The following is a 25960-nucleotide window of genomic DNA, read 5'->3' on the forward strand; positions in this document are numbered from 1 at the left end:
CAGCTGAGCATCAACATGCCTGAACCCGCAAAGTCCGCGCCCAAGAAGGGCTCTAAGAAAGCCGTGAGCAAGACCACCGGCAAGGGCGGCAAGAAGCGCAGAAAGGCCAGGAAGGAGAGCTATGCTATCTACGTGTACAAGGTGCTCAAGCAGGTGCACCCCGACACCGGCATCTCGTCTAAGGCCATGGGCATCATGAACTCGTTTGTTAGCGACATCTTCGAGCGCATCGCCGGCGAGGCTTCCCGCCTGGCTCACTACAACAAGCGCTCCACCATCACCTCCAGGGAGATCCAGACCGCCGTCCGCCTTCTGCTGCCCGGGGAGCTGGCCAAGCACGCCGTGTCCGAGGGCACCAAGGCCGTCACCAAGTACACCAGCTCCAAGTAAACACCAGTTTCTCCAGTTTCAACAACACAAAGGCTCTTTTAAGAGCCACCCACCTCAATCAAAGGGCAGAGTCGTTATTTCACAAGACTGTATGGAAAGAGTGTCACTGGTTACTGTTAGTACAACTAAGCCATTTAATTTAATAAGAACTGCTATTAGCAGCTACAGTTTTACAGTTGCATTTGTCGCATTTAGTGAGGAAACGCGGCTTGAGGCGACGATAGAGTGAAGTCCCGCCCACCCACTTCCGGTATATGGGTCCTCAAAAGCAAAAAATTATGAATGCGATCCAATGGGTAGATAAAAAAAATATTTTCCGGCCCCTTTTGAATTGTGCCATGAATTTCACATATGTTGTTTGTGATATTTAAAGATAATTTTTCACGCAAAGACTACAATTTAGCGCGAAGAATATTGATAATGTTAGGTTTTGTGTGAGCCCGCTTTGTGAACTACAACTCTTCGCTGCTCTTGGTGTGAATGATATACGTCACCACCCACACTGGAAGCCTACAACAGACATGGCCATTTCTCTGCTCCGCGCTGAGTTTTTGAGGTTCTGAGTTTTTCCGCTCGACGGCGGGGTCCGCTCGCCCTCCCGCCCGGCCTGGCGCTCCGTCGGCCCTCGGAGACGCGGACAATCGGGAACAAAACACACCGGCATCTTGACTTGAATCTGGATGGAGGGAAACGGCGATGACGTGACGTCACATACGCGACACAGCATGTAGTCTTTCTAATTGTGTTTTCTCAACAGCATTTAACTGAACAATGGCGCAATAAACGGTCAAACTCTTGACATGAAAATTGGTTATTTAAGCCTATAAACAACATTTGTGTAATCCATAGCATAATGACAGGGGGACCAGAAAATAATTATTTTCTGTCCATTGAACACCATTCGTTTCCCCCCCTGAAAGGTCCCATGGGGGCCCACCGGAAGGGGCGGGACTTCACCACTCTATTCTCCGACGACCTGACATGTTTCACAATCAAAAAGAAAACCGAACTTAATCAATATCCTGGTCGCTAAACAAGAGGTTTTATTTATTTGTATAGTTGTTTTTCCCAGATATTTTATTGTGTTATTTATGTGAAGCACCTTAACCCCAAGTCAAATTCCTTGTTTGTGAAAACTTTTGATTTTATGTTGATGACGGCGATGACGGCGGGTATTTGAAAACGCCTTTCTTCCAATAGGGTTATTCTAGCGCACGCGTGCCTCTACTCTGGACCAATCAGCTTCAGCCCCGCCCCGGCGTTGCGGCTATAAAAGCGCCACAGCTCCTCAAACTGTCTACTTTCTTGTGTCTTCCCAAGGAAGCTGTTTTAGTGTGAGCGATGGCCCGAACCAAGCAGACCGCCCGCAAATCCACCGGAGGCAAAGCCCCCAGGAAGCAACTGGCCACCAAGGCGGCCAGGAAGAGCGCCCCGGCCACTGGCGGTGTCAAGAAGCCTCACCGCTACCGGCCCGGCACCGTGGCTCTCAGGGAGATCCGCCGCTACCAGAAATCCACCGAGTTGCTCATCCGCAAGCTGCCCTTCCAGCGCCTCGTCCGAGAGATCGCCCAGGACTTCAAGACCGACTTGCGCTTCCAGAGCTCGGCCGTCATGGCTCTGCAGGAGGCCAGCGAGGCTTACCTGGTCGGCCTCTTCGAGGACACCAACCTGTGTGCCATCCACGCCAAGAGGGTCACCATCATGCCCAAAGACATCCAGCTGGCCCGCCGTATCCGCGGAGAGAGAGCTTAAGCCAGGCCAGAGAACACAACACAACACACAACCAAAGGCTCTTTTCAGAGCCACACACTCGTTGGCAACACAGTTGAAATCCCCAATCATCAATTTGACTGCATTTAGAAAAGGTTAGTTAAAACGCTTGGTATCCTTACACAGCTGTCTATAGGCTTTATACTCCATAATCAACTGATGCTACAATAATAACCGCTGGCCATCTTGATCTGTCACGGATTTGGGCCCTTGTACACAGCATATGTGCTACGACGTAGTGCAACTGTTTCAGAACTAAACACTCAGCAGAAAGGGGGCAAAAAAGCAATGAATGAACAGACTGATGTCTGAATTAAATCACATCAGCTGGACTCAGTTCTGGGTCTACAAGACGTTTGGCCCCTAGACTGTCAGTCGAGTGAACAGCTTCAACTGATGAAGCCACTTGGAGAAGAGGCCAAACGTCTTGAGACAGACAACACAAAGTCCAGTTGACCGGATTCAACTGACAATTACGTTAAGTGACGCCGATGACGTCACCGACCTCTGATTGGTTGGTTGTCGACACTCCTCCTCCTCCTTCAGCGCGACTGCGCCAAAATGTCCGGCGCTCATTGGACAACTCTCGTGCGGAAATGTCCGCCCAAATTCAAAGTCAGGCGCGCGCTGCCGCTCTGCCGGCAGCCTCTTTTCTCATTGGTCGCTGCCCAGCCCCCTCGTGAGCTCCGCGGACATAAAGCGCCGTGTTTGGTTGCTGCAACTCATTTTCTTTCCCTGTCAACTGCACGAGGAAGACTTGATCATGAGCGGAAGAGGCAAAACCGGCGGCAAGGCTCGCGCTAAGGCCAAGACCCGTTCTTCTCGCGCCGGGCTCCAGTTCCCGGTCGGCCGCGTGCACAGGCTGTTGCGTAAAGGCAATTACGCCGAGCGTGTGGGTGCCGGCGCACCCGTCTACCTGGCGGCAGTGCTGGAGTACCTGACCGCTGAGATCCTCGAGCTGGCCGGAAACGCCGCCCGCGACAACAAGAAGACCCGCATCATCCCAAGACACCTGCAGCTGGCCGTCCGCAACGACGAGGAGCTCAACAAGCTGCTGGGCGGAGTCACCATCGCTCAGGGCGGCGTGCTGCCCAACATCCAGGCCGTGCTGCTGCCCAAGAAGACCGACAAGCCGGCCAAGGCCAAGTAGAGCCACAGCCGACCTCAACACACACAAAGGCTCTTTTAAGAGCCACACAAACACTGCAATAGACGAGTCCTGCTTTCATTACTAGTATTAATATAAGTAAGGAAAGTACTGGATGCAAAACACAAATAACTTGAGTGTTATCCCTTGTCAGATCATGAATAAGCCGTACTTAAATGGGTTTTAATTAGCCTTTCCATTTTTTTTTTCATGCTACAATAAACTATAGATGTTAAATCCTGAGTTGACTTGAGTGTGAAGATGCCTTGTGTAACAAAATGTGAACTGTGGAAGCCTGGACACTTAATTTATGATGGTTTTTATCAGAACTCATATCAGAACCACACAACATATCAACTTTTTTGTGTAACAGTAGACAAAAATTGAAATGTTGCTAAAATGGCGCAAATACTCTAATGGTAAACAGGAAAAAAACACATTTTGAGGGTTATAAGTATTACTTTAAACCTTGTACACACACACACACACACACACACACACACACTTCAGTGGATAATTTCTCAGATCGCTGGATTCAGAGTGCTAACCACGCATCATGGAACCACAGCAAACAAACACACACACTCTTATAGTGTGTGTGTGTGTGTGTTTGCGTATATGTGTGTGCAGTGGTGTAGTCTAGTTTATTCTAGTGGGTACGCACGCACACACACACACAGGCTCCCTTTCTGAAACGTTAACGTTAGCTCCAGCTGTAGTGTCCCCCGAGACGTCACGCCTGACGGAAGCCCCTGTGGTGAACAGGAAAGTGAACGTTATGTCAAAAACACATACTGATACGTATCTTTACGCATTTTTCAGTGGTTATACGGAAATTCGCGAACTTTTCTAGTGGGTATACGGCGTATACCTGCGTATCACGTAGACTACACCACTGTGTGTGTGAGTATATGTGTGTGTGTGTGAGTTATGTTGAGAGCAGTCAAAAAGTGCATTGAGATTTACATATTTATTTTTCTCCATTAACACATAAATTCTTTTAACAAATATTTGTGTTCACTAATTTGTGTTTTTTTTTTTTTTTCTTGGTAAAGTTTGAATAGTTTCCTGATTATTTGTTTTGCTAATTTTCTGTTAGTTTTTCTTTTTTTTCCTTTTTTCTTTTTTCTTTTTAAAATAATGTTTTGGTAATTTTCTGGTTTTTTTCTTGTAACTTCACTGGTTATTTGTCACTTTGCTCATCGCCTTTTCTCCCTTTCTATTAAATAATAAGTAAATCTGCTCAGGTTTCAAACAGTTAAAAATGCAGTTTAACTCACCAACCATGCTTATAATTTATCATCTTTTTTTCTGACAAAACAAAGGATAGCTGTGATGTCAGTCATCATGGAGGGGAAGGCTTTTATCTTCATGCTCTTATCAGGTTTGTGTGTTTTGAATGACTTTTTTTCAATGAATTCTTATCAAACTCAAGAAAGTCTCACTGAACTGGCTATGAAATTTTTCATGAGTCCTTGTACAAAAGAATCAAAAATAAGAGAGAAAGAAATGATCTAATCTAAGAAGATAAAATAAATAGGAATTATATAGAAACTACAGAATCTAAAAGATAGCATTCAGACAGTAATTCCTTTTTCGTGATGGAGTCATTGTGTTGTAAGTTTGCAAAATGCTCTAGATGACATGTTTTGTTGGCGGTTGGACCGTGCAGCCTCCTCTCCTCTTTTCCTCATCACTACATCTTTGCTGAAGTCAACAAGACCTGGACTGAAGCCTGGAGCTACTGCAAGAGGGAGTACACAGACCTGGCCTCCGTCAGCAGCGAGGAGGACGCGGCCTGGATGCTTCACACTGTCGGCATGTACCACAGTCACGTCTGGATCGGGCTGCAGGGTTTGTCAAGCAGCTGGAGGTGGTCTCTGCAGAACAATAGCCACTACGGCGAAGGAGAGGCTGACTTCAGGAGGTGGTTGTCAACTTTCCCCCATCTAGAAGGCTATGAGAAAGACTGTGCTTTGGCTTTCTCAGAAGTACAGCGGTTTGATGACTTTTGCACTGCAGCATATGTATTTAGTAAGTAAAGTATACTTTATTAGTGCCTCAGAGGTAGACACACCTGAAGATACAAACAAAGCCACCTCGGTATCCGGAGCAGCAATCTCAAAGCATTATTAAGGGCCGGGCAGCCTAAGCTGCCAGGACCCTCTTGTATTCCTGCGTCTTTTTCTTCTTCTTCTTCTTCTTCTTCTTCTTCTTCTTCTTCTTCTTCTTTTCTTTCTTTCTTCTGAGGAAGTCCTACTTCCCATGCATGAAAAATCACCAAATTTTGCACAAAGGTCCAGTCCCATGCCAGATTACCTCAGATGCAAACACAAGCCAATAGTCCTGATGGTGGCGCTATAGCAAGCCTCTAAATTTCCAAATTTTGAAAATTCATAACAAATCAACCATATGTACTACAGCTTTGCAACTTCCACCAAAATGTAGCCCCAATACGGAGGAAACTTTTGTACACTTAAAACTATTGCAAATTATAAAATCCATCACTCTGTTTTTTTCAAAAATTGTAAAACTTATTAAACCTATCTCCTCCCACAATTTTTGCTCAAATGTCACCAAATTTGATACAGAGCACTGTCCTACACAAAACAATCCACACAGATTTTTGATTTATCAAAAATTGAGCCTACAGTGCATCAAAATGTTTGACTGTAAACGGTACTGTAAACATACACTTGCAAATTCTTGGTAAATAAATCTTCAATGTTCAAGAAATAAATTGACAAAATTTTGGAGTCATGTTAGATGATGTGTGGTAAATTTCAGAACTGTATATCAAAAACTCAATTTTTGACAGCATTTTGAATTTTGCCTTCATGTGAACAATTGGAGTCAATGCAAGGATGGCATTTTTAAACATCAGTTTTTCACTTATGGAGCAAATCAATCATAGTTAAAAACAAATGATCAACATCTCCATGCTGTCTAGATGCAATATGTGTATTTTCAGATTTTTGTCTTAATAACTGAATTTTTGACAGCTGTCTAAAATCTGCCTTTCCATGCATGGATGGCTGCTGTCCTGCATGTCAGTGATTGGCTTAGTCAATTTGTGAAGCTACTTGTGAAATTTTAGCTCAGTGAGATAGAGGCCAATACTTGGTGGCGAAGATTGCGAGTTCAAGCCTCAGCTTCTGCAACATTCACATGCGAAATGTTGCGAAACTCATCAAACTTTGCACAAAGTTCCAGTCCCATGCCAGATTTCCTCAGCTGCCAACACAAGCCAATAGTCCTGATGGCGGCGCTACAGCAAGCCTCTAAATTTCAATACTTTGAAAATTTATCATAAATCAACCATATGTGCTAGAGCTTTGCAATTTTCATCAAAATGTAGCCCCAATACCGAAGAAACCTTTGTACCCTTAACAATTAAAGTCAGTTTTTCACTTATGGAGCAAATCAATCATTGTTAAAAACAAATTACCAACATCTCCATGCTGTCTAGATGCAAGATGTGTATTTTCAGATTTTTGTCTTGATGACAGATTTTTTTTTTTTTTTTCAAGTTTCAAGTTTCAAAACTAACAGATACAAATTCTCCTTCATACCCTCTGCCATTTGACTGCTCAACTCTGTACAGTGCAGGTAGCATCATCATATTTAGTTCCCATTTTATTCAAGTATGCACTTTTTTATTTATTTTATTTACTTACTACTGATTTTTTTTTTTTTTTTTTTTGGTACTACTGATTTATTTACTACTGTCTGCCTTGTGTGTCTCCTTGTAGTTGTTGTTGTGCTGTGTGTCTGACTCTGTTGTTGTCATTGTGGTTGTTGTCGATGTTGAAATCAAGAATGAAATGTTGTGTAACTATTCAGCAAACATCTAGACATGAGCAGTATAGTTGAGGTTAAAATAATGTGGCGAAGCAGTTTTTCAAGTCAGGACATTTTGATGCATTTAAAATGTTTTAATTTTGCATTGTGTAAATACCATAAGTATGAGGTGGTTGCAGACAGCATATGCAGAAAATAATGATTTAATAGCAGTAGATATGAGGCAGGAGTGTGTGTGTATGTGTGTGTTCTTAATTTGCAAACGTGGTGTAAAAATCAGCATTTTTATTTATTCCAATATTAGAGACACATATGTTCACACTGCCAAAAAAACTCAACATTTGGCTTATGATCATGTTACATGATTTCATAATTCCTAAATATGCTCTATCATAAAGAGTTTTTCAGCATTAACTCGTGTTCAGGTTTTAAAGTTTTGATAATATTTCTTTCAGATGGAAAAATCCTTTTATAAAATGAATTGGCAAGTATACCACGATCCCAAAATATGTTGTTAGTATAGTAAAACTGATACACCATATGCACCTGTGTACTCAGCTTTTGGCATTAGTCTTTTTTTTTTTTTTTTTTTTTAAGTGTTGTTCTGTCTGAATTAAGAGCTAAGCAAAGCTAAACTCATTTTTAAACTGTAATCATGACAGATATAATTTACTTCTGTTAAGTAAACAATATCTGCCTGTGTGTGTGTGTGTGTGTCACAGTGCGCATCTCTCCTCTTAAGTCTGTGAACACACTCCGTACCGCACCGCCATCATGAGTGTGTTTGCTGACACCAAAACAGATTGAGTTTCATACAAAACGACCCGCAGCAGATTTCTGTTTTCACATTTATTCTCTGAACAAACATGTCGGCCGCCTGGAAACCCAGTGTTTTTGGGAATGTGACGAGCTTTTAAACAATTTGGAGAGAAATATCGCCGAGTTACGCTTTCCTCCGCGGTGAAGATGTAAGGTTTGGAGCCTCTCCGGACAAAAGGCAGAAAGCTTGAGCACTCTGCGGGACTTGAACACGAAGAGACACGAGTCTGCTGTCGGCTCCGGTCGCTCTCTGCTCTCAGGATTTGTTCCAGACGTGTATTTGAGCCATTTTTCTGTGAGCAGAAAACACAAAGTGACTCAACATCCCGGCAGCAGAGGAGAGCGGCGGGGCGGATGAGTCTACACGGTCCTCATGGTTTGTATAATCTCCGCCCTCCGCTCCGGCCGCAGCATCAGTCCAGTCCGACTCAGTTTGCTGTGCACCGACCAGACGAGAGAGAAGACAGAATGGCAGAAGTGGCTCCAGCTCCGGCCGCCGCCGCCCCGGCTAAAGCCCCCAAAAAGAAGAGTGTCAGGCCGAAGAAGAGCGGCCCCAGCGTCGGGGAGCTCATCGTGAAAGCCGTGTCCGCCTCCAAGGAGCGGGGCGGCGTGTCTCTGGCCGCCCTCAAGAAGGCTCTGGCCGCCGGAGGCTACGACGTCGAGAAGAACAAAGCCCGTGTCCGCCTAGCCGTCAAGAGCCTGGTGACCAAAGGCACTCTGCTCCAGACCAAGGGCACCGGAGCCTCCGGATCCTTCAAACTTAACAAGAAGGTCAAGGCTGACAAGCCCAAGAAGGCGGCCAAGAAACCCGCCGCCAAACCCAAGAAGCCCGCCGCCAAGAAACCCAAAGCGGCCAAGAAGCCCAAGAAGACGCCGGTCAAGAAACCCAAGGCCGCCAAGAAATCTCCTAAGAAGGCCAGCAAACCCAAAGCGGCTAAGAAACCAGCCAAGAGCCCCAAGAAAGCAGCCAAGAGCCCCAAGAAGCTCACCAAGAAGCCCGCAGCCAAGAAACCTGCAGCAAAGAAGGCCGCCAAACCCAAAGCCAAGAAGGCAGCGGCTCCCAAGAAGAAATAAATCTTCAAACTTCACACTTCAAACTACAAAACACAAAAGGCTCTTCTAAGAGCCACACACTTTTTTAAAAGAAGGAACCTGTTTTTCATTACATTCACTATATATATATATATATATATATATATATATATATATATATATATATATATATATATATATATATTAGGTATTCAAGTAACTGCTAAATAACTAAACATGTCTAACAACTCACATCATTGAAACGTGTGTTTGTGTGTGTATATGTAGAAAAACCGACCCAAAGTGATCAGGAACTCTGCTGGGCTCCTTCAGTGTCCCGTCTCAGTTATCAAATCTGAAATACACCACTAGCCATTCAATTAAAAATGCACACAAATCCGTAGCTTTCACATCTCACATCATCGCACATATTTTGTGCGTCATGGAAATAATTTCTTCGCTCAGGTATTTGTATATTTGTATATTTATTTATTTATTATTATTTAAATTTTTTTTTTAAAGAAATGGGACAGGACATGTTAATGCACATATAAATGTAAACACGCGAGATTGGAGCCGTGTGGCTAATTTCCATCTCTAGTCTAGTATGAGGGAATAAAGGCGAACAATAATGGCGTCTAAATGTAAATGTTTTTTTTATTATTATTATTATTTTATATTTCATTTACTATATTTTTCCCTGTTTCCTTGTGTAGGCAGTTCCTTTAACATCAACACCAACAAAAAAAAAACGGCTGCAGGGTTTGGCTCCACCCAGCGCACAGAGCGCTGTCTGTCTTCACTTACGTCCGCAAAGAAGATTGAAAAGCAGCAGCTGCTTTCCCATTGACATCAGTTTCTATTCGTTTGCTAAGTGATCAAGAAGCGATATGTCTGGCCGCGGCAAAGGAGGTAAGGGTCTGGGGAAAGGAGGCGCTAAGCGCCACCGCAAAGTTCTCCGCGACAACATCCAGGGCATCACCAAGCCCGCCATCCGCCGCCTGGCTCGCCGCGGCGGAGTAAAACGCATCTCCGGCCTCATCTACGAGGAGACCCGCGGGGTGCTCAAGGTTTTCCTGGAGAACGTCATCCGCGACGCCGTCACCTACACCGAGCACGCCAAGAGGAAGACGGTCACCGCCATGGATGTGGTCTACGCTCTTAAGAGGCAGGGCCGCACTCTGTACGGCTTCGGAGGCTGAACCAACACCAACCACAATAACAACACAAAGGCTCTTTTCAGAGCCGCCCACAACCCACCAAGAGCTGACTCCTTACTCAAAGAACGTGAATATTACGAAAATAAATATTAGAACATATCGTACGTAAAGCAGAGGTGTTTATATATTTGCTCTGAATTTAAGTTTACATATACTTACAGAAACTAAATACAGTACTTCGAAAAACATAATTGAATGCATGCAACTATGTAAATACATGTATATTGTAACGTCACTCAAAAAATACAATGCAGATAAAAGTTCCTACTAATTCTGTCACCCACAACGCACTCATGAGCTGACTTGCTTATTAAATTGGCAGTTGTTTAATTAAAGGCTAAACTGGTTTTAAAGTTTACTAAACATCACAGAGGAGGGCGCAAGCTTTTTTTTTTTTTTTTTTTCTTTTTTTTGCATTCGACGTCCTAATGACTTGTAATGGGCTAATTGGCTTGTAACCATTTAAACTAAAAATGCAATGATTTTGTATCATGTGAGACATTTAACAGTTTGGCAGTGGGCTCGTAATTCTTTGTCCACACAAACTAACCAGACTACAAATCCAAGAGCTGTTCATCAACAGGGAAGCAATAACAATTTAACACATGACATCATGTACTTAAATAATGGGATGAATTTCATTTCTGTTCTGATTTTCATTCAGGTGTAATACATTGTGTAACTTAACTGTACTTGTCACAAGACTGAATCCGCTTCATGTTTGAATATAATACATGTGAAAAATAATAATACGGGAAATGGTTAAAGCTGAAATAATTTCGAATGAATGAGGGGGGCAGCAGTCGGCGGGCGGTGTGGGGTGACTGTCGTCAGCCAATCATACAGACGGAGCGGCGCAGTGAACGTGACGTCATCGGGTCAATATCCAGCGGCGGTGGTGCGCTCGGACCACATGAGCTGTGAAGCAGCCGAGCATCAACATGCCTGAACCCGCAAAGTCCGCGCCCAAGAAGGGCTCGAAGAAAGCCGTAAGCAAAACTGCCGGCAAGGGCGGCAAGAAGCGCAGAAAGACTAGGAAGGAGAGCTACGCCATCTACGTGTACAAGGTGCTCAAGCAGGTGCACCCCGACACCGGTATCTCGTCCAAGGCCATGGGCATCATGAACTCCTTTGTCAACGACATCTTCGAGCGCATCGCCGGTGAGGCGTCCCGTCTGGCTCACTACAACAAGCGCTCCACCATCACGTCCAGGGAGATCCAGACCGCTGTCCGCCTTCTGCTGCCCGGAGAGCTGGCCAAGCACGCCGTGTCAGAGGGCACCAAGGCCGTCACCAAGTACACCAGCTCCAAGTAAACTCCAGCTATCCTAGCTTAAACAACACAAAGGCTCTTTTAAGAGCCACCCACCTCAATCAAAGGGCAGAGTCGTTAACATCTCTTTAGATGATGATATAGTGGTATATATCACCGTTTACAATACACTCTTAGGTGACTTAATACTATGCATTATTTAATTCAACATTGGAGTTTGTATTAATGTTGACTGAGCAGTAGAGAATGAAGTGAATCTGTTTTTCATCCACTGTCTCATGACAGGCCATTACATGCACACACTCACACCTACCTCTGATTAACATTGATTAATTGCTCCTCTCCTTTTTTTTTTTTATTTATTTATTTTTTTTTTATTGGTGAAATTTAGTGACAACAGACAAGGTGACATAAGCAAGGGGACAATGGGGGACAAGTAAATTGCACCAAATGAACATAAGGTACAGACGATGGACATACAATACAAACCACTACAGACAACAACATAGAGTTGCATTGGTGTGTGTATATAGGTGTCTGTGTGTGTGTGTGTGTGTGGGTGTGTGTGTGCATGTGCTTCATGACAAGACAGAGGGTATGGTATTATTGCGTCCAATATGGTATAGAAAATATAATGAGAATAGATGAATAAATAAAGTATAAAGAATAAATAAATAAATAAAGAAAGAAAAAAAAAATGTAATGTACTTTCAGCTTAATATAATACGGCCTAATATTATAAGATAATGTAATATAATCCAAACTGATACAACACTTTATGACGTGATATAGCACAATATAGCAATATAGTATAGCATCATACGATATAATATAACATAACATAGTAATCCATTATTATATGATATATACCATAATCTAGTATAAGACGATATATCGTGATGATGACAATCTCGAGAATAATAATTGCTAATATATAATTGCAATGAGGGGCGAGGCCAGACCGGGGCATCAGGGAAGCGAGCATGAGGCCCCCCCCACCGGGCCCCGAGTAGTATGGCCGGAAGCCCCAGCGGGAGCAGGGCGAGACGGCAGCGGAAAGAGCCCCCCCCCTCCCCAATTTGATATTATTTTCATTCTAGTCTATGGCCGATCATGCCTTGGGCCGCACCCAGACCCCGAGGTGGCTGCTGGCCCGTTGCAGATCTAGCCTCCTGTGCCTCTTCCTGGTCAGGGCAACTCCCAGACCCTTGGGAGGGAGTCTGCCTACTAAGGACTGGCGTTATTTTATTTTTATTTATTTATTTATTTTTTATATTTATTATTGTTATTTTCTTTACTTATGTTTTGAGAGAGGTAGGGTCAGACCACCCCGTCCGCCACCTGTCCCCACCGGAGGCCCCACCACCCCCCCAGAGAGCCAGGCACGGAGCTCCCGCTCTCCCCCACCCTCAGCCAAACCAGTCCGGCCTCGCCCCCCCCCGTCTTTATTTTACTATTATAATGTCATCATCACGATTACCGATACAATAACATGAAGTAAGTTTCAATAGTTATGATGATGCTATAACAACAAAAGGATAATAATGAAAAGTAATAATAATAATAACAATAGTGATAATTATCCCAATCATAATCATAGTTGTGATAATACTAGTAGTTATAATATAATAACAGTAATAATGATATGATCATTATCATAATAATAATCGTAATGATGATCATTCTCCATAATAATGATGATAATAATAGTAATAATCATAGTCATAATAATAACAGCGACGTAGTAACAGTTCTAGATGTGTGTGAACAAGGGGAACGGGCAGAAAGGGAAGAAGAATAATAATGGTATAGGGGAAAAAAGAAGAAAGAAAAGGAAAAGGAAAAGAAAAGAAGAAGAAGAAAAAAAAAAAGGGAAGTAAATACGACTAATTAAATAAATAAATAAATAAAATAAACAAAGAGCGTGTTTTATGGGCTTATTGAGGAGTGGGCTTGTGGAGATGTGCGTGGGCTGTTCTGGTGTGATACGGTATCAAATAAGAAATGGGTTCCAGGTGTCATTAAAGGTCGACATATTGCCTGTGTTAGAAGCTGTCATTTTCTCTACTGAGATGAATTCTGTGAGAAGGTTGGTCCAGTGGTTGATGTGTAATGATTGTTTTGATTTCCAGTTTAACAGAACTGTTTTCTTGGCGATAGTTAGAGATATGAGTAATGGGTTCCTATATTTGGTTGGGAGGTTAATTTGTGTGATATCGCCGAGCAAGCAGAGGGATGGGGATGGTGGGATTCTGCAACTCAATATACAAGAGAGTTTTTTTGTTTTTAAGAGAGTTTTTAATTGCTCCTCTCCTTATGGTCTGACATGTCTCACAATCAAAAGAAAAACCTTGAACAAAACTCAAACATAATCTTGATTAAATATTCTGATGGTTAAATCATGGTTATGTATAAAACAACTTTAATTACAAAAACTATTTTAACCCTTCTGTTGTGTCAGGGTCATTTTTACCTGTTTACCTGTTTCCCATCAACTTTAGATATGTAAAAAGTACATATCTAAAGTTGACCAGGTGATTTCACTGATTAGCTCCTCCTTTCTGATACAAGGTGAGGTGATCACCTGGTGGAGGTCTTGGTTGGAATGAAAACCTGCAGCCTCTCGGCCCTCCATGGGACATGATTGGTGACCCCTGGTTTACATGAATATGAATGCAGTGATGATGATGATGAGGTGAAAAAACAATTTTGGATGACAGTCATTGTTTTTTTGACTATTTCTGGCTGAGTTAAATCATGGCTCAAATTTGACCCACTCGCACCAAAAGTGTTGGCAGCTTTCTAACATAATACAAGTTAATAAAATGTATTAAAGCTACCCACCTGTTCTGGAGGGCAGACTTCATTATTGTTATTCTCATTGTGTTGTAGAACAGTATGGCAGCAGGAATAGGTGATTATGTTCAACTACACAGACAGCAGCTATAGAAAAATGTAGTAACTGGTTTTATTATAGTACACACTATGTACTGTACTTTACATTGCAGAGTATATCAAATGGTGCTGGGCCAATGAAGCACTCATATAAGAGAGAGGGCTTAGACTCACACCATCACAACAACCAACCAACGGCAGAGCCACATACGTCTGTACATCACAGTTGAAATCCTCAAAAATCATAACTTAAGCAATAGTATTTTGTATTCCAGTATTAGTATAGTATTTTGGCTTAATCGTTATATATTTGTTCGGTGAAGCCACACGAGCTTCAAATTTATGGTATATCTCATATATTCATATGGGGCGGCGTGGCTCAGGAGGTCTGGTAACCAGAGGGTTCCCAGTTTGATCCCTGGCTCCTCCAGGACGTGTCAAGGTGTCCTTGAGCAAGATACTGAACCTCTCACTACTCCTGATGCACAGCTTGGCACCTTGCATGGTAGCCTCTGCCATCAGTGTGTGTGTGTGTGTGTGTGTGTGTGTGAGAGAGTGTGAGAGAGTGAGAGACAGAGAGAGAGAGAGAGAAGGAAATATTGTAAAGCGCTCTGAGTGGTCAGTAGACTAAGACAAGCATTATAGAAATACAGTCCATTTACCATTTATTTATATTTGTTGCATTTATTGGGGAAACGCAGTTTGAAGCTAATGTATTGATATAATTTTAAAGAAAATAGATCATTGCATATCTACAATCTACCTCTATAAATGACCAATCCTGTGACATGTTTGACATGGTCTGACATGTTTCACAATCAAAAAGAAAAAAAAAACATAAGTTTAAACTTATGAACAAAACTAACAGTAACCTTAGTAAATATTGTGCTGGCTAAATCAGAGGTTGCATGTATGAAACAACTGAAATTAGAGAGGTTTTATTTATTTGTAAAGTTATTTTTCCAGATATTTTATTGTGTTATTTATGTGAAGCACCTTAACCCCAAGTCAAATTCCTTGTTTGTGAAAACTTTTGATTTTATGTTGATGACGGCGATGACGGCGGGTATTTGAAAACGCCTTTCTTCCAATAGGGTTATTCTAGCGCACGCGTGCCTCTACTCTGGACCAATCAGCTTCAGCCCCGCCCCGGCGTTGCGGCTATAAAAGCGCCACAGCTCCTCAAACTGTCTACTTTCTTGTGTCTTCCCAAGGAAGCTGTTTTAGTGTGAGCGATGGCCCGAACCAAGCAGACCGCCCGTAAATCCACCGGAGGCAAAGCCCCTAGAAAGCAGCTGGCCACCAAGGCGGCCAGGAAGAGCGCCCCGGCCACCGGCGGCGTCAAGAAGCCTCACCGCTACCGGCCCGGCACCGTGGCTCTCAGGGAGATCCGCCGCTACCAGAAATCTACCGAGCTGCTCATCCGCAAACTGCCCTTCCAGCGCCTCGTCCGAGAGATCGCTCAGGACTTCAAGACCGACCTGCGCTTCCAGAGCTCGGCCGTCATGGCTCTGCAGGAGGCCAGCGAGGCTTACCTGGTCGGCCTGTTCGAGGACACCAACCTGTGCGCCATCCACGCCAAGAGAGTCACCATCATGCCCAAAGACATCCAGCTGGCCCGCCGCATCCGCGGAGAGAGGGCTTAGTCCAAGCCGGGGAACATAACACAACCAAAGGCTCTTTTAAGAGCCACACACTCGGTTACAATACAGTTGAAATCCAAAAAAGATTAACGCATTCTCTGCACCTAAACATGACAAACATGTTGTCAAAACACTTCATATATCATACAGTTGCCTGTAGGCTCTTCACTCACTAATTGCTGCTACAATAAAAATTGCTGGCCATTTCTGTGGGCCGTTGTACCCACTCTGTACAAAATAGTGCTCAGAGTACAATAGGCTGTTTTCTTTGATTTAATGGTTATTTGGTAGTTTGGCCCCTATTGGCCAGGGAGCACTCCATCACGACTCTGGACTAATCTCAATATGCAGAGTACAAGACCCTCCCAGCTTCGGAAAACATTCCTTAATTAGTTGCCTGCAGAGTCGTGAGTAGACGGACTTTCCGTTAGAGTTGTAAGTTTAAGCGAATTCAGTGCATCATATTTTCCTTTGGTGCGAGTTCCTGACGTTATAAGTAAGTTATGTTATTTGTCTACTTAGTCCTATAATAACTGATATTTGTTGGAATGAAATTAGACTGTTTTGTGAAATGCTGTTCGACTGCGCACGCACTTAAATTATCAAGAGCGCACCATGGCGTCATTCCGTCGGCGGTGTGGTGTAAATTCTATAAGTCGGTTGCGGCCTAGTGATTAATACCCTTCCACCTTGCTGGTAAATATACAAGTTATTCTGTGTAATATACTACATGTTTACCGTGTATTACACCCTATATTATAACTCTTTAAATTGTTTTGTGATTGTAATACCTCGCCTAATTGAAGCGGAATTATATTACGTGTGTCGCCACAAGGGGGCACTGTGACCTTGGTGATTGTGCCTGTTTGTGCTTGTACGTTTTGAGGCATACTGCACTTTTCATTTTTCCTGCCTGTTGACCTGTTGCATTGTTTTCCTGTCTGTAGGAAATTTATATCCTCTACAGTTGTCATTATTATGAGTAGTGATATGTTTATCATCTTATTTTGTATTATCACTATTCTGTAATTGTGACCTGCAATTTAAATGGTACTGCTATTATTAAGACATATGTCCTTATTTGTTCATAGACCACACCTACCAAGGATGCACCAGTTTAGTTGATAAAAAAAAGAAAAGGAAACCTGACCTGCCGCCAGTGTCCTGACCGACACTCCACAGCAACAGTCACTTAGTCCTTCCTCAACCAGCTAACCTAATTAACAGTGTACAAGGCAACTCTTTTACGATGCAGTGCAATGGTTTGGGAATTTAACACTAAGCAGAAAAGGGGGGAAAGCAATGAATGAACGGAGTGATATCTTGAGAATTAAATCACATCAACTGGACTCAGTTCTGGGTCTACAATACGTTTGGCCTCTGGACTGCTGGTCAGTCGAGTGATTCAATTGGCAATTACATGAAGTGACGTCGATGACGTCACCGATCTCTGATTGGTTAGTTGTCGACACTCCTCCTCCTTCAGCTCGACTGCGCCAAAATGTCCGGCGCTCATTGGACAACTCTCGTGCGGAAATGTCCGCCCAAATTCAAAGTCAGGCGCGCGCTGCCGCTCTGCCGGCAGCCTCTTTTCTCATTGGTCGCTGCCCAGCCCTCTCGTGAGCTCCGCGGACATAAAGCGCCGTGTTTGGCCGCTGCAGCTCATTTTCTTTCCCTGTCAACTGCACGAGGAAGACTTGATCATGAGCGGAAGAGGCAAAACCGGCGGCAAGGCTCGCGCTAAGGCCAAGACCCGTTCTTCTCGCGCCGGGCTCCAGTTCCCGGTCGGCCGCGTGCACAGACTTCTGCGTAAAGGTAACTACGCTGAGCGCGTGGGCGCCGGGGCACCCGTCTACCTGGCGGCCGTGCTGGAGTACCTGACCGCTGAGATCCTCGAGCTGGCTGGAAACGCCGCCCGCGACAACAAGAAGACCCGCATCATCCCAAGGCACCTGCAGCTGGCCGTCCGCAACGACGAGGAGCTCAACAAGCTGCTGGGCGGAGTCACCATCGCTCAAGGCGGCGTGCTGCCCAACATCCAGGCCGTGCTGCTGCCCAAGAAGACCGACAAGCCGGCCAAGGCCAAGTAGACCCACAGCCAAACCAACACACACAAAGGCTCTTTTAAGAGCCACACAAACACTGCAATAGACGAGTCCTGCCTTAATTACTAATGATAGTGAAATGAGTATTTTACAGTGATTAACAGTTATGTTGTATTTGATCATGAAATGATAAAGCCAAATTTCACCTTTAAACCCATTCAATTTAAGTTCTTTACTAATGTGGGTTTTCTCAGCCTTTTTAAGTTACACATGGTGCTGTTTCCTGGAGTTCACTGTAAGGATCCCATGTGTAACAACACCACTAATAGGCAGATAGGCAGATTTACATTATTGATCTCAAACTGGGAAATTCTTATGTTACTAGCATCAATAGAAAGATAAAATAGAATAAATGCAGAAATATATACAATGAAGACTATACAGTAAAAAAAATATAAACATCTAACACTATGGGATATGAAATATACAGATGGTTTATGAAATACACAGATGGTTGCAATAGATAAAACAGTATGAATGTATATTAAATTAAGATATATAAATATAAATAAACAGTTAAGGTGCTGAGTAATGAAGCGTTGAAGCAGAACTATACAGCAGACAGTTGTGAGTCTGTCAGACAGACGTGAGTTGTTGTATAGTTTGATGGCTTGTGGCAGGAATGATTTCCTGTATCTGTCCCTTCGACAGCAGAGCTGTAACAGTCTGTTGGAGAAGGAGCTCCGCTGTCTGTCCAGTGTGTGGTGGAGAGGGTGATCGGGGTTATCCATGATGGATAACAGTTTGTTCAGTGTCCTCTCCACCACAGCCTCCAGAGTCCTGTTTGCAGCCAATCACGGAGCCAGCCTTCCTGATCAGTTTATTGAGTCTGTTGGTGTTGCTGGCTCTGATGCTGCTCCCCCAACAAACTATGGCGAAGAAGAGTACGCTGGCCACAACAGACTGGTATAACATCTCCAACATCTTGCTGCACACGTTGAAGGATCTCAGCTTCCTCAGGATACAAACACACTCCCATTTTTAGAGGATAATCCTAAAATTTAATGCAATAACAAAGCCTAATCATCACAAGTAGTATTCCTAGTCCATTTACATTTATAGACACTCTTCCTCACACACACACACACACACACACACACACACACACACACACCTATAGCCTATAGAAACTCTCCCTCACAAACACTCACTGAAAGATGAGACAGTCTTAAAGTTATACTATCAAAGAGCAGCATGAAAGTATTAGAGATTACGTGATATCACAAACTTATAAAAACATTTTTGTATCCATATCAGGCTACTTTTGTCCAGTTTTGTTTATGGGAAACGTGTGGGCTTGTAAAGCTCTTTGAGACTGGAAACAGAGATCTGTGCCTGTAAATAAATGTTCATTTTATGCAATGCAGGTGGCTTTATTTTATTTTATTTTTACTTCCATTAAAAAGAGACAACATGGTAAATGTGAGTGAACCAGGAGAGAGAAGTCCAGGACTAGTGGCACTTTGTCTCCTCAGGGTTGAAGCCCCAGGTGTTGCTGTAGGAGCAAATTTAACAGCCTGGTCTGAAGGGGTGGGGGCTACTAAATCCCACGTTCCCCCCATAAAGACTGCCAATTATTGATTATAATGTGTACAGTGACAATGTAGCTGCTCAAAATGAATGAGCTGTGCATGTGACTACAAATCAATACTTTTTTTTTTTTTTTTTTTTTTTTAGGTTTTTAAATAAGATCTATAGTCCAGTCATTTTTATGAAAAAACCTAGGACAAATTGCAAGAGAAGCAAACTCAACTGATTTTGTATCCTCAGTTTGTAACCTTTGAATTCACTGTTATATAGTAACCTTTTAATTCAAGGTTACTATATATATAGTAACCTTTTAATTTACTGTTTAAATGTCTCTTCTGGCATTTATTCCTTATATTCCTTATTAGTGCATAATATAAGATAATGTGTGATATGCATGTGTAAACAGAATAATTCAAAGAACTTGTAATTGACTTTTTTTCTTGTCTTTGTGTGTGTAATCATCTTGTGAATTTTTATAGTGATATCTGAAAGTCAAATTTTGAACCCCTTTCCCCTGTGTGTTAAAAAACAGTGTTTTTTGGTAATATGTGGTGATAAATAGGTGATTTTCAAAACTTTCCACCAATGGGATTTCTTGGGACTTTTTCTCCCCTCACTCAGGACAAATTGAGGATACAAAATCAGTTGAGTTTGCTTCTCTTGCAATTTGTCCTAGGTTGACCCCAATTTTGGCCTAAAATTACTGGACTACTAATGCAATGCTATAATACACAAGACATGATGTGGTGTTGAAGGAGCTCTTTGAGTGAGTGTGTGGCTCTTAAAAGAGCCTTTGAGTAGTTGCTGATGGTGAGCTGCTCACTTCTTGGTTGTCTTTGCTTTAGGTTTGGACTTGACGAGCTTTTTTGCTGCTGGTTTCTTTGCTGCCACTTTCTTTGGGGCAGCTTTCTTGGGCGTCCCGCTCTTCTTCGGGGTCTTCTTAGCTGCTGGTTTCTTAGCCGACTTCTTGCTGGGTGATTTTTTGGCCGCAAGTTTCTTGGCTGCCTTCTTGGCCGGGCTTGGCTTTGCTTTCTTAGCGGCAGCTGCTTTCTTGGGCGTTCCTGCTGCTTTCTTGACGCCGGGCTTCTTTGCCTTGACGGGTTTCTTGGCTCCGGGCTTCTTAGCGGGCTTGTCGGCCTTCTTGAGCTTGTAGGAGCCTTTGATCTGGAGCAGGACGCCGCTGTCCGCCTGCTTCTTGAGCGTCAGGAGAATCCGCTTGCGGTTCTTGTCCACATCGTAGCCCCGGGCGGCCAGCTTCTTCTTGATGGCGGCCAGAGACTCGCCTTTGTGCTCCTTGGACTCTTGAAGGATTTGGACGACCTGCTCTCCGACGCTGAGGCTGCTCTTCGACCTCGGCTTGGCGGCCGCCTTCTTCTTCTGCGGTTTGACCGGAGCGGCGGCAGGAGGGGCGGCTGGAGCGACTTCTGCCATGGTTGCTGTCGTCTGTCTATGCTCTTCTCACACACTCTCACACACTCTCCTGTGGCTGAGAAAACTGTCGGCAAGGACGAGCACGAGGCGGGACTTATACACCGCATGCGGACCGTGTAGACTCAGCTCACAGCAGCTCCCCTCTCCGCCACACTTTTGTGTTTTCTCCTCCACGTTTTCCGCCTCAAATCCGTCGCTGGGAGAAGCGCCGGAGTGGAGAAATGAGCGGAGCCGACAGAAAACGTCCTTCTCCCCGGGATCGAGTCGTTTTCAACGCCGAAGAGACTCGGATTTGATTCGGGAAAGCCGAAAACCCCTCCGACACACCGCCACATCGCTCGGCTCGCAGCGTCTTTTCTTCACATTTCGTCCCTTAAATCGCTTCAAAGAGCTTCGGAGCTCAAAGCAAACCTCATGTCCGGGCAGCAGAGATGGCCGCCGAGGGAAACAAAGCTCAAACTTTAGTCTTATGTGTTGAGTTTAGTTCGAAAGGGAAGATTTGTCGGTGCGAGTAAACACACTGATGCCGGCGCAGCCACGGGGCGCCTCGCACTTCCTGGACGTTTCCGTGTTTGAATTTTCTGGATCCCGTCAGTGTTGTTCTGATGATGCCGTGAAATCAGGGAAAAAAATAATACTTTCTGACTATAAATACAAAATGGGATTTCTTTACTTTCTTTTTCGTGTGAAACAAACAGCTTCTCAGATGTACACGTCGCTGCTGTACAGAAATCTGCTGCAAGACCATCAGGCTGGAATATCATCTGGTTCGGATTGCAGGGCAGATTAACAAAGTGAATAAATGACTGACTGAATGAATGAATGATCACTTTTTTTTTTTTTTTTGTCTTTTACTAACATCTGCTTTGTTGTCTCTTGCTTCACAGAAAAATGACCAGATATAAATGATCAGATGTTATGATGTGGACTGGCAAATAAGAAGTAAATAATCTCTTAGACTGTTTACTGTTCCTCGGGACATTTTTGTAACTTATTTAAATGATGTTTGTGTTCTGATATTTTAGAATATATGAATTTAGTTGTAAGTATGTCATAGCTAAGTATGTCATAGCTAAGAACTGACAATAATAACATTTTCAAATAAATAAATCAACAAATTCAGACAGCTATTTTTTTTTTTTTTTTTTCTAAGTGGACATGGTTAAAATCAAGCATTAATGTTTAATTAGACTGCTGATGGCTCAAATAACTATAATAATATAAAGGTGCATCAACCTTGATTTATTTTAGTAATTCAGTTTAAAAAGTGAAACTCATATACAGATTCTTTTCACCCAGACTGATATATTTTAAGTGTTTATTTCTTTTAATTTTGATGATATGATATGATTTAACTTACAGCTAATGAAAACCCAAAATTCAGTATCTCAGAAAATTAAAATATTAGGACTTAAGACCAATAAAAAATATATGTATATATATATATTTTTTAAATACAGAAATGTTGGACTACTGAAAAGTATGAACATGTTCAGCACTCAATACTTGGTCTGGCCTCCTTTTCCTTAAATTGCTGCAGCAATGTGGCGGCAAGGCATGGAGGCCATCAGTCTGTGACACTGCTGAGGTGTTATGGAAGCCCAGGTTGCTCTGATTGCGGGCTAAATCTCTTCTGTGTTGCTGAGTCTGGTGTCTCACATCTTCCTCTTCACAATACCCCAGAGATTCTCTATGGGGTTTAGGTCAGGCCAGTTTGCTGGCCAATCAAGCACAGGGATACCATTGTCCTTAAAAAAGGTATTGGTACTTCTGGCAGTGTGGGTAGGTGCCAGGTCCTGCTGGAAAATGAAATCCGCATCTCCATAAAGCTGGTCAGCAGAAGGAAGCATGAAGTGCTCTAAAACTTGCTGGTAGACGGCTGTGCTGACCTTGGACCTGATAAAACACAGTGGACCAACACCAATGGATAACATAATGCTATCCACTTGTTGATTTTGATTCCACCAAGAATGGTGGATTCAAGTGGACTGACAAAATGGCTTCACACTTTTATAGAAATGAATCGAAACCATAAAGAACACAGGAACCTGTTCACTTAAAACGGATTTAAAATACTCAAGATCTTCATGAAACTAAAAAGAATCGGCTGATTTCATTTTTCTGACCAAAGTGCTCATCCTCAGCCCCACTGCCTCTCTGTAGTCTGATGGATGATGACAAGTTCTTTAATAAACCATTATTTATCAAAGCAGAAGAAAAATCACTCTGTTATCAAAAAGAAATGCAAATGTTGCTGTTGTGTCCAAAAATCAATTAACTTCATAAGTTTGCAGATGGAGACAAAGTAGATCATTAACAATTTTCTTTGATTACAAAATAAGTTTTTATTTGTCCAGCAGATGATCACTCCTAATCCAGATTTGGAAATCTGGATCCTGTGGAATCTGGATCAGCATTGTCAAATCTGACAGTTTTTGGAAAAACTGGGTCAATTTGATCCTTTGTAAGAAAAAAAGGCTATTACCTTGAGCTTATTGAGCTGATCTGAGATGAAGTGGATTTTAAAAGCAAAGGATTCAAAGCAAACACACACACACACACACACACAGCTGTCTGAGGATGAGTTTATTCACATCTTGTAGCGATGTGAATTTCAGTGTTATTTGATGTCAGTATTAAAGAATTGTGATAGCCTATAATAACTGACTGGGAGGTTCAGGGATCTGATTCAGTCATGTTTACTAAATATCTAGTATGTGGGGACTTAATTGTAGCTTCTATAAAAACAACCGGAAATTTGTTTTCTTCGTTCAGAACTTTACTGAACAAACTTGCAGCATTACAGAATAATATATGCATGGCATCACATCATTGAAAACATCTTCACCATTTTTTCTCTCTCAAACCAAGCGCAACACTTCTTCGTGACCCTTTTACTCAATGCATAGAACGCTACTGCCACCTTGTGGTCTATATCAGTCACTGTTCACAGTAATTTAACTTAAACTAACCAAATGAAACAAATGACTCCTTGTAAATAGTTTACATTTTTAACCACATGAATTACTCAATAAATACTCCGTCAATGAACTATTAAGTACCGTATCAGTGAAATAAAGATACAACAATCTAAATATACACAAAAGATATTTTCTAACATGAAAACACCTAAAGCACCTGGCTAACTTGATATGTTTGTTTCATAGTGTTTAATGCCAAATCCTGCTAGAAGAAAATCTATTACTTCAGTTTGTTGTCTATAGGCTATATGTTGTTAGGATCAGCAATTCACATTTACTTCTAAAAATCTTTAAATGATCCGGTCCTGACATTTAATTCACCAGCAGCCATTCAGGAACAAACTCTGCTCCTCAGTTTCAGTCTGTACAAAACATTTAGAGAGATGAACCTCAACCGGAGGGAATTAGTTCTTTCCTGGATATTCCTCTCTATCCCAGTGTTCACCCTGAGCTCAGATACACAACTTAAACTTCAAAAAGCTCTTGAGGGCCAGTTTCCTGACCATATCCCATAATACCCTGAACAGCTGGCCAATGTCGTCCTGTGGAAGAGTTGTAGAGAGAAAGATAAGAGAAATACAGAAATAAAGGTGATAAACATTGAAAATGTATGGGAAGTAAAACAGGCAAAAAGTTTTTTTTTTTTTTTTTTTAAAAGCCTATTTATCTTTTCAGTGATGCACATATCATACATTTCAGGCCTATAACACAGGTAACAGTGAGAAAAAAAAATAATAATGTAAAATAAAATAATCTTCATCAGGTAAAGACTTTTTAAATTTTAAATGTAGTGTATGTGAAAAGCAAATAAGAGAATTTTGTTCGGAGGGTTAAATAAAGCCTTTCAAAATAAAAGCTCAGAAGGCCTGTTTGATGCTTCTGGGCAGACTGACCACTGGAAACCTCTGGTCTCTCCTGGCCTCCTTCTCCTGACTCTTTGGAGAAAATATGAAACTAAAATCACGACGACCCAGGTCTTTTCTGTGTCTCATGGCTTTTTAAATCCGCCCAGTGGAGTCTGCTGTTAGTCCGCTCTCAATCATGACGCTCTAATGATTTGACTGCTGTGCTCTGAGACGGAGAACAGCCGGAGATCATCGTCTTACCTTTCAGCTTTGCTCAGGCCGTCAGAGTGATCACCTTCAGACACATGGAGCTGATTCAACACAACAAGGTTTACAAAGAGTCTGTCGTTTTAGCAGCGATGTTCAAATCAGATACACCGACCAGCAGGTTATAATGGAAATCTGTGAGACACCGGAGACTGTCTCTGTCTGTGTCAAAGCACTTCAGTCAAGACCACAGTAGAGACCACAGTATAACTTATTTAACTCTCACAACCAGTAAAAAAAAAAAAAAAAAAAAAAAAAGATGATAATAGTAATAAGAATATGACTAAGAGCAAGAACAAGAATGATAAATTCTTTGACAATGTTGGCGACGAGAGTTTTGTCCTCAGTGTCAGACACTGATGTTGAAAACTATGACACAATGAATTCTAATTAATATTTTGATAATAAAAATGACCTTTCATACAAGGGATTAGTAGCTCAGAGTGTTTTAAACTACAGTGAAAAAAAAAAAAGAATTTATAAAACAAACAATTTATGATCTGAAAACATAAAGCATCACATTTCGTAACACTGTCACCCCAGTTCAGTCTAATAAACAGTCTAACACAAAGCAGGACCCCGTTCATTAAACATTTATAATGATGCCTGTCAGTGTCTTGACCTGCTGAAGTCGTATCAACATCAAATCAAAGAGACTTTAGCTTCACAGTGGAGAAAACAAAAAGAACAACAAAAAAAAAATGATAAAACTATTAAATATTTTAATTATTCAGTTTTTGTCACATGCTCACGACGTTTTCAACCATCAGACACTTTCTGATGGTTTAAAACTTTGAAAAATTTGATTTCT

The 25960-nt window shown here is 42.4% G+C and overlaps 7 protein-coding genes across 7 annotated transcripts; 6 read left to right on the forward strand and 1 right to left on the reverse strand.

The window, feature by feature from the left end:
• Positions 1-519, forward strand: LOC115363267 (histone H2B-like). Its single transcript, XM_030057379.1, has one exon. It carries the CDS (start codon positions 16-18, stop codon positions 388-390), a length of 375 nt encoding a protein of 124 aa, XP_029913239.1. The 5' UTR covers positions 1-15; the 3' UTR covers positions 391-519.
• Positions 520-2893: 2374 nt separating this feature from the next.
• On the forward strand, positions 2894-3545 carry LOC115363241 (histone H2A). The gene has a single exon (XM_030057352.1). The coding sequence runs from the start codon at positions 2924-2926 to the stop codon at positions 3308-3310; it is 387 nt and encodes a 128-aa protein (XP_029913212.1). The 5' UTR covers positions 2894-2923; the 3' UTR covers positions 3311-3545.
• Positions 3546-8356: 4811 nt separating this feature from the next.
• LOC115363226 (histone H1-like) lies at positions 8357-9017 on the forward strand. Its single transcript, XM_030057336.1, has one exon. It carries the CDS (start codon positions 8396-8398, stop codon positions 8999-9001), a length of 606 nt encoding a protein of 201 aa, XP_029913196.1. The 5' UTR covers positions 8357-8395; the 3' UTR covers positions 9002-9017.
• Positions 9018-11105: 2088 nt separating this feature from the next.
• Positions 11106-11510, forward strand: LOC115363268 (histone H2B 1/2-like). The gene has a single exon (XM_030057380.1). It carries the CDS (start codon positions 11121-11123, stop codon positions 11493-11495), a length of 375 nt encoding a protein of 124 aa, XP_029913240.1. The 5' UTR covers positions 11106-11120; the 3' UTR covers positions 11496-11510.
• A 4053-nt stretch (positions 11511-15563) lies between these two features.
• On the forward strand, positions 15564-16062 carry LOC115363232 (histone H3). The gene has a single exon (XM_030057343.1). The coding sequence runs from the start codon at positions 15583-15585 to the stop codon at positions 15991-15993; it is 411 nt and encodes a 136-aa protein (XP_029913203.1). The 5' UTR covers positions 15564-15582; the 3' UTR covers positions 15994-16062.
• A 1600-nt stretch (positions 16063-17662) lies between these two features.
• LOC115363240 (histone H2A) lies at positions 17663-18131 on the forward strand. Its single transcript, XM_030057351.1, has one exon. It carries the CDS (start codon positions 17694-17696, stop codon positions 18078-18080), a length of 387 nt encoding a protein of 128 aa, XP_029913211.1. The 5' UTR covers positions 17663-17693; the 3' UTR covers positions 18081-18131.
• A 2300-nt stretch (positions 18132-20431) lies between these two features.
• LOC115363224 (histone H1-like) lies at positions 20432-21098 on the reverse strand. Its single transcript, XM_030057333.1, has one exon. The coding sequence runs from the start codon at positions 21054-21056 to the stop codon at positions 20445-20447; it is 612 nt and encodes a 203-aa protein (XP_029913193.1). The 5' UTR covers positions 21057-21098; the 3' UTR covers positions 20432-20444.
• Positions 21099-25960: the final 4862 nt, after the last annotated feature.

The sequence above is a fragment of the Myripristis murdjan genome, chromosome 8 (assembly GCF_902150065.1).
Source record: "Myripristis murdjan chromosome 8, fMyrMur1.1, whole genome shotgun sequence".
Lineage (NCBI taxonomy): Eukaryota > Metazoa > Chordata > Actinopteri > Holocentriformes > Holocentridae > Myripristis > Myripristis murdjan.